The 8,182-nt window shown below is 37.9% G+C and overlaps 1 protein-coding gene across 2 annotated transcripts; it reads left to right on the top strand.

Annotated features, from left to right (window-relative positions):
* Window positions 1-12: 12 nt before the first annotated feature.
* Window positions 13-3,001, top strand: LOC103399817 (regulator of G-protein signaling 1-like). Of its 2 annotated transcripts, none has more exons than XM_025065259.1 (5): window positions 13-149; window positions 324-383; window positions 734-795; window positions 923-1,089; window positions 1,270-3,001. In XM_025065259.1, exons 1-5 carry the CDS (start codon window positions 115-117, stop codon window positions 1,456-1,458), a joined length of 513 nt encoding a protein of 170 aa, XP_024921027.1. In that variant the 5' UTR covers window positions 13-114; the 3' UTR covers window positions 1,459-3,001. The 2 variants fall into 2 exon arrangements, with proteins under 2 accessions (XP_024921027.1, XP_008336655.1); XM_008338433.3 differs by having other exon boundaries at window positions 731-795.
* The last annotated feature ends 5,181 nt before the right edge of the window (window positions 3,002-8,182 follow it).

Here is an 8,182-nt window from a genome sequence, read left to right as displayed (position 1 = left end):
ACCCTTCTGAGTGTCTGTGAGCCGCAGCTTGACCAGGATGCAGACCCTGAGAGTTCGGACTTGAGAAAACAATGCTCATCCTAATCAGACACGATCAACACGTAGCATTTCATCATGGACAAGGATGACAGGAAGAGAAACAGGAACATGTGAGTGAACATTTCACTTCTACAGTGGAGAAGAAGTAATGAATTTCAGAAAGAAATGTTTTCCTGTGTCAGATCCTTTTCTCAGTCATTTAAGATGTCCAGAGTCAGTCAGCATTTTTAAATCCACTCAGCATTTGTTTTGTTTTTTCATTTTTTTTCTTTATTTTTACACAGTGGGAAGAACTTTATATGCCGACTACAGTGTATGTTTTCACACTCCTCAAGCTCGAAGAGGTATGGACACCTACGTCTTACGGGTGTTTTGCATACATTTCAGTTTTAAAATAGCCAGCCTGCTGCTATCATCTCCATCTATGGCATCATGAAAGGATTCAGATGAAGTAGAGACGTTGTGTTTCCTTTGGCACACAGCAAATACACACTGACACACACACACACACACACAGGCTAACATATTCAGTGGCTTGACATTTTTGTACAATTTTGATCGACACATCAACCGCTCCCTCCTGACTACGCTGCTTCTGTGCTCTGCCCTTGCTGCCTTTGCTGTTTATCCTGCTTTATTCGTTCCCCAAATTGAATTCTCCCTGAGTAATTCAACTTGCATTCTCTCCCAGCAGGCTAAGTTTAGAAGATATCCAACAATGGTCAGAGTCACTGGAAAGGCTCCTTGAGTCCAAATGTAGGTCGCATTTTTCCCAGAGGATTAAAACACTGCTATAAATAATTATTTATGTAGAAAATGTGTTTTTAAAAATGATTTTAAGCTCTGCCTCATCTAAATGGAATGATTTCTGTTCTGTCTGAAGATGGACTGGCGACCTTTTGCAACTTCCTCAAGTCCGAGTACAGCGATGAGAATATTGACTTCTGGCTCACCTGTGAGGATTACAAGAAGATCAGGTCTTCCTTCAGGATGTCCTCAAAAGCCAAAAAGATTTATGAGCAGTTCATCAGAGCAGAATCTCCTAAGGAGGTACTTGTGACCGGATAGGAATTTTTACACTTACATACATTATAATACAATTAAATAGTTGTTAACATTTGAAAAAAAAAAAGAGTTGCAGATTAAAATCTGACCCAGGGTCAGTCAAACGTATCTCCTTAGACTCCCTAACTCTCTGTGCCCTCATTCCTATCTATGTGTCTAATGCAGATCAACATCGACTATCAGACCAAAGAGCAGATCAAAAGGAACGTCAAGGCTCCCACGGTGCACTGCTTTGACGAAGCTCAGAAAATAGTTTACGGGCTGATGGAAAGAGACTCATATCCACGGTTCCTCCACTCTGACATTTATAGGACTCTCCTAGAAAACTTTGCTGCCGAAGCAACGAAAGGGTGAAAGTAGAGCGGGGGAAACGAGAACAGAAAAGTATAAAACCTGTAACTGGAACGTCTGAGCTCCCTCAAGAGGAAGGACTGATAGCAAAGAAGGCAGACACAATGCACACCATGATCTGGAACCTGACCTCGGTGGCATCGATCAACAAACTTTGCCTTTGTCTCATTACAGTGAGGACGCCGCACTACAGATCACACCGCCAAGAAGGGGGAACCAGAGGTAATGGACCTGCAGTGTGCACAAACTGGCTGATAAGTTTGTGCACACACATGAACTATAACATTCTGACAGTGACTGTGTCAGTCAGGCTCGGACTGAATGGGGAGCAAAGAGAGAAGCCATGTGACGGACCTCCTTTGTCCTTCTTTGCAACGAGGTTTCCTGTAAAGATCAGGAAATAATTAACAAGACGCAGTGTATCTGCATGTCTGTGTGTGTGTTTGTGCGTGTGTGTGCTGTAGCATCCAACTGCAATAATCTGTCAGCAAAATGAGTTGGCAGAAGCAGCCCACAGGAAATTACCAGGGCTTTGTGCTCATGTGACATCCATAGATGGGGATTATAAAATATGAGGCCAGTGTTTTTCTTCAGATTAGAATTGAGAGTGACATTTTATGTTATTTATGGTTGTTGAAAACTTATTTTTATACAGAAAGCATTTGTTGCAAATGACACAACAATGATACTGAAGCTTTTATCAATAAAAAAGTCAGCCCTGCAGGTGGCAGTGATACAACAGAATGGAGGTCAGTTTCTGCAAATACCTAAATAATAGAAAGCTATGATAAGAAAGATAATTACATCAGTAACATTTTTATGGTTAATAAAATATCGAAAACAATAATAATATTAATAATAATATAATAATATTTGTGTCACAAAATGTAAAATCAGGATTATTTTAGGCAGGAAGGTAAAGTACTTTGAATGTTTTGTTATTTGTATTTTATTTTCTTTTTAGTGTAGAGAACACTGCTCTGTGATGTAGTACTCTTGGTTTCAGACACATTTCCTATAAGCTATATGTTCTAACTGTATCTACTGTGTATAAATTAATCCTATATTCTTATCACACTACCTGCTGATATATTTGACTTGATATTTTGCTTAACATAAAACAATATTTTTCTACCAGCAGACAAAACTCACCCATGCATTTAAATTGCTGTTTTAGCACCTCCTACAGGTTTGGAAAGGGGCTGCAGATTTTGTTTTTACTAACCTGAAAATGTCAAACTATTTTTTTAGTGACCAAAAGCCAGGAATATTTTACTTCAACTCCTGAGCACAAAACTATGTAAACCAAACACATTAATAGTTGTAATTTCTAATTAATTATTATGATTTCAAGTTCACAATGTAACTGTAGAATTTTCTGATTGTGTGCTTGGATGAAACCGTATTGTTTCCAAAAAGTTGAACACTGTATTATTTATTCTTCAGAGTCACCGTTTGACTACAGCGTTTGTTGCAGTGATGGCTTGATGTTTGTTCAAAATGTTTTGGTTTGAGATGACATTAAATTATATCAACTGCTCTCTTAGAAATGAGTGTACTTTATTTCAGGACTTTTGCCTTTTCACTGCACGTGCTGCTGGGCTCTGATTTCACCATGTGTTTAAAGAAAACGTCAACACCTGCGGAATCGATCTTAAAAGTTGATGCTGTGTTTGTATGATGACCGTCTGTTATATGTTTAAGGCAGTTTTCCCCCGCGTCAGGACGGAAAATGTGCAGACACTGCCAAGTTCTACTTGGCTCAACCTACATTATATTCACCCTAAAAGTGAAAAGGTAACGTCAGTGCAATGAAGTTCCTATTGTTGTCACAAAGATGGCGTTAATTCAGAGGATGAAATATAACACGTTTTCAAATAGTTCAAATATTCAGGACCATAAGTTTCAAAGCTTATTACAAATAAGAAAACATATCTGACAAAGGACGGCATATGTATGTCTGCAGTTTCCTGTCACACTTTTGTAATCACAGGATATGATCTGTTGTGTAATTATGACAGGGCAATATAATGTTGTTGTAGGGTTTTAGAAAACAGGAAGACAGATATTTCCACTTTCTTGTGAAATAGGACATTGTGAAGAATAAGATTTTTTCCGTATGTGACGACACGCAGAGTCTTGATCAGTGGTTTGACTGCAGACATTTAACTTAGTCATCATTATTGAATATTTTTACAGGGAAACAAGGAGGCAGTGAACAAAATGAGAGGAAATGACATCTGATCGTCCTTCTTTGTGACTTGTTTTTTCTCTCTGCAGTTACAAGCTGATCAACACGCTGGAGTATGACGCAAGAACAAATATTTAATTTATTTTTTTCATTAACTACTTAAACTACACAATTTCTTAAAAAAACGAGTAACACTGTAATGTGTTATCATTGATTAACTGGTTTAAAATACAAAAAACAAACAAAAAAAAAGTTTCTTTAAAAGACTAAAAATGAAGTCAGAGCTCAGCTATAATGAACAAATGTGTACAAACTCTGTGTCCTGATCTACTTAAAACAACAACAACAAATGAGCAGCTTTGAAACCAGGCCGGATCAATGAACATCTATAATTAATATTATTATAATCCCTTAATTCCCCACAATTGCTCAACTTAATCACACTCTCGCCACAAGAACAGAACACATTGGTCTACATTATGCCTAAACTATTTCGCAAATCAAAATGATGAGGTTAAAAACATTTCTTGTCGCCTTAGCCCATGTCTTAATTCCTGGTGTGGGTGGAACCTGTTTGAGTACCCGTCCTAAACCTGTCCTCTCAGACCACTATGTACAGTATACTGGTTGTGTTTTAATAATGATCAGCTTTTGTTAACAAGCGTATAATTATCGAAGGTAGTAATAATTTGTGCCTGTTGTACTTGCACTTAACTAACGACTATGTAAAGACACATGAGTACAGTTAACAAGTGTTATTGTTGTCACAACACATTCAGTCCATTTCAACAAACATCAGTGAACACTCTTAAAGGAACTAACTGTGTTATTTCACTTGTATTAGGTTTCCTTATTCATTCATTATTTAATCTTCAAGAACTTTTCAGGGTGAGGGGGTAATCAGGTCACACTTTAGATTGTTGTCTAGTCCATTCACACTCACTTTTAATCTTCAAGAGTCAAAAGGAAACTCAAACAACTAATTCACAGAGTGAGGTCATGTAAACTTTATAAAAACAGACCAGGAATCAAACCATCGAACTATCAACCTTATTTCTGACACTCACTTTTAATCTTCAAGAGTCAAAAGGAAACTCAAACAACTAATTCACAGAGTGAGGTCATGTAAACCTTATTTCTGTCACCTGTAAACATCAAGATCCACCGAGAAATCATGATCCACTGACCTCCACTGACACAGAAAACACGAATGGTACAAAATGATACTTGATGTTACTCAATGTTTACACTAAAACCAGCAATACATCGATATATACATGTATATCATCTACATATCTGGCACCACCCTCACATACTTTTCTACCACATCTGGCTGGATCAAAGGTTCTCTCTAGGAAGGAAGGATTCTTATTTTTTTCAATTCCAAGGCCAAATTTGGAAAACAAAGCCATAAAAAGTTCAATTTTTAATTCAGCTGTCAGTGAAGTAGCAAAGGATTTTTTTGTTCACATTTTTTTAATGTGAAGTATAGATTATACTGTACATACAAAAAGGAGAAAGTTTCCTTCAGGCCCAGGGTACAAGTGTACAAACACTCTTCAGCTGATTTTTACTAACACACTACATATTAACATTACTTTCCATCAGCCACAATAAAATATAAAGGATTGAAAAAGGATTGAGGGATGACAATGATGGTCAGTGAAGGAATGACTGACACCTTTTGTTAGTTTTTTTTTTTTTTTGTATACAGGAAATCAACAAGTTTTAACTTACAGTGATTATGCACTGGATATTTGTAAAAATTCCTATAATGGTAAATAACAAGTATGCGTTTCCTTAACATGATTTCTGGGCACTTCAACATACAGGAAACAGGCACACATCCTTAACCAACGACTGCAGGCTATATTAGGTGCACAGGAGGAGGCCCACTGGAAAAAGCAATGAGGTCATAACTGTGTTCACATGATTGCTGCAAAGACACTCACAGGGTGGGCAACAAGTGATGCACTACAGCAATGTGGATAATGAGGCTGCAAGTGGCTGCAGGACGTTCTGTATCTCCAGTTCCTCTGTACCATCGACACCTCCCTCAGTTGAGGGAGGAGAAAAATGTGGCCTCACTCCACCAACATGTACGTTAGAGCCATGTGCAAACAGGAAACTGTGCTAACTGTGACATCAACAGCAGTCTAAGATCATTGACTTCAGAGAGCGTCAACATACTCTCAATGCTATTTTAATATTTTATGTATTTATCCTGCTGGTAACAGTTCGCAACATCAGAAGCATGCTAATTTTGAGGAGGCAAATATGGTGGGAGGTATGATCTAATATGGGTTACGAAATTAGGCTACGTACGCACTGCTGTCCACAACAAATCCTTTCATACACAGCAACCAAATGCTGCATGTCAAATAAATATATATTTAATCAACCAAGGAAGTACAAGCATTGAGTTTTTTTCTTTTCTTGAATTTGCATACATTTTTTATAAATGTTCTTGTCACCAAGAGAATGTCTTCATGAATGAGACTTAACCCAAAACTGCTGGCTGTGTGAAAGGGTTTTATAAATATTTCTTAGACTGTACAAAGATCTGCTGCAAAAATATTGTGATTGAAGTGGTGCCTCGATCTAAACACTACTCTATAGCTCCCCCAGTGGACAACAGTGAATAGTTGCAAACTAATGAGAGAGAGAGAGACTTTCCACATGCTGTCCAAGAGCAGCCAGACTTTACAGATAACATTTTTTTTTCAAACACACTAAAAGGACAAACTCTACAGGCCAGTGCTGGGAATCACCTCCTGCGTAAAGACCTCATACCTCAATGGAAACTTGGCTCTGTTCTCCCTCCACTTCTAAACGGACAGCTGCTTACACACTGTCTGCACACCATAATAAACACACGAGGCGAACACTGTGTTTTCACCCAGCAGATCTCCAACACGGTGCAGCAGGCGGAGGGAGAACGCCAGGAATCACAGCCCACCTCAGCAGGTGGTGACGCAGTTGTATTGCAGCTTCGATAATCTGGGACAAAGTGTTTTTTTCTCTGCGAACACCAGTCCAGTTCCTTACCCTTAGGTTCAGCATTTCTGGGATATGATAACGTGAACCCCCATGATGACAGGAAATGGACCTGAACTGTACTTGTACAAACTTCCCCGATCTGCGCTTTTTCCAGTATTTTGGACAAGGCTCTCCAAAGTGGAGTAAGTAACCAAATATGGCCGGCATTGCCAAAGTTACAGGCACTGTTGCAATAACTGTAAATTCAAGTTGTTTTATCTGCTATTAATTGTGCACTTTTCTGAATAACTCTAATAATCTTTGACCTTCCAGGCCTTTCAGCACAGAGTGAATTATTTTTGCTCATTTCCATGTTTACCTTTCCACTGGAGTGTCATGTTGACAAATTAGACCTAAAAGGAGAATGGGAACTTTTCCTCCCACCACAACTTTGCAGGCTAACAATGACAAAATGGAAACATAGCCAATGGTTTACTTATTCACCCCAGTAGATAAATGACCAGCAGGTCTAACTAAACAAATATACATTTGAATTAACTACTGTACTGCTGCATATCATGACTGAACCATTTGCCAGATGTGCACCAAAAAAATAAAAAAAAAATAAAGAAAATGGCGACAGCAGTAACACGTGAGAAAATGTAGACCTACAAAAATGACTGGCTGATGCAGGACATTTTTGGTGACATTATATTCATTCAAAATAATCTGTCATATGTTGAATGTAGGCCTGTTAATCAACGACATTTTTTAATGAGATTAATCAAAGTAGATGTGGATTAATTGTGATTAATCATGATTGGAGTAAATCAACATTCCAAATTTCGTATATTGCTGAATATGAAAATAGATAACAGCGAATGATGGAATATGGAAAAAGATTTTTAAAAAAATGTAAAAATAATGTATAATAATTTAAGTTCAAATTTAGCTTCATAAAGTTGAGGTGCGAAAACATCGTGCAATTTCTACGATAAGCAACGTGATAAGATTTTGCCTTACAACAAAAAACATGAATTAATAAAAAATGCCACCATAGCAAACTAATAATAATATTTGAACACTGGGTGATGGGGAGAGAACGGTTCAGGATGTTACCCTCACCTTCACCCAATAACTGCTAAGATGACCGCTGACACCCTAAAAAAGATTAAGCTGTAGGAGACAAATACAAATCTGTTGGACTCTTCACTGTGACCCACATTAATTAATCAATACTATCAATGATATGCACGTAGTTGAGTCAAACTGTCATGACTGCTGGGAAGCATATGGCACAACACTGTCGCTAAAGCTTCCTGCTATGGTCTCGGAGCTTCCACTGTTGATTACTTAAAGAGCTTCCAATGTTCCTGCATGTCATAACTCGTGTTGTGAGGAGAACCTCTCCTAACAGCTCCACAAACACTAACAGACATAATAAAAATGTCTTTTTTCCCCCCACAGGCTGTGAAAACACAAATGTCCCAGAAATCTGAGGATAATTTAAGCCAGGTGTAACAAGCAACGACGAACATTTTCCTTTTTTTTTTTTGC

This window comes from Cynoglossus semilaevis, chromosome 2 (assembly GCF_000523025.1).
Source record: "Cynoglossus semilaevis isolate Cse_v1.0 chromosome 2, Cse_v1.0, whole genome shotgun sequence".
NCBI lineage: Eukaryota > Metazoa > Chordata > Actinopteri > Pleuronectiformes > Cynoglossidae > Cynoglossus > Cynoglossus semilaevis.
Note: the sequence above shows the minus strand (reverse complement) of the source record. Positions and strands in the feature narration are given on the sequence as shown.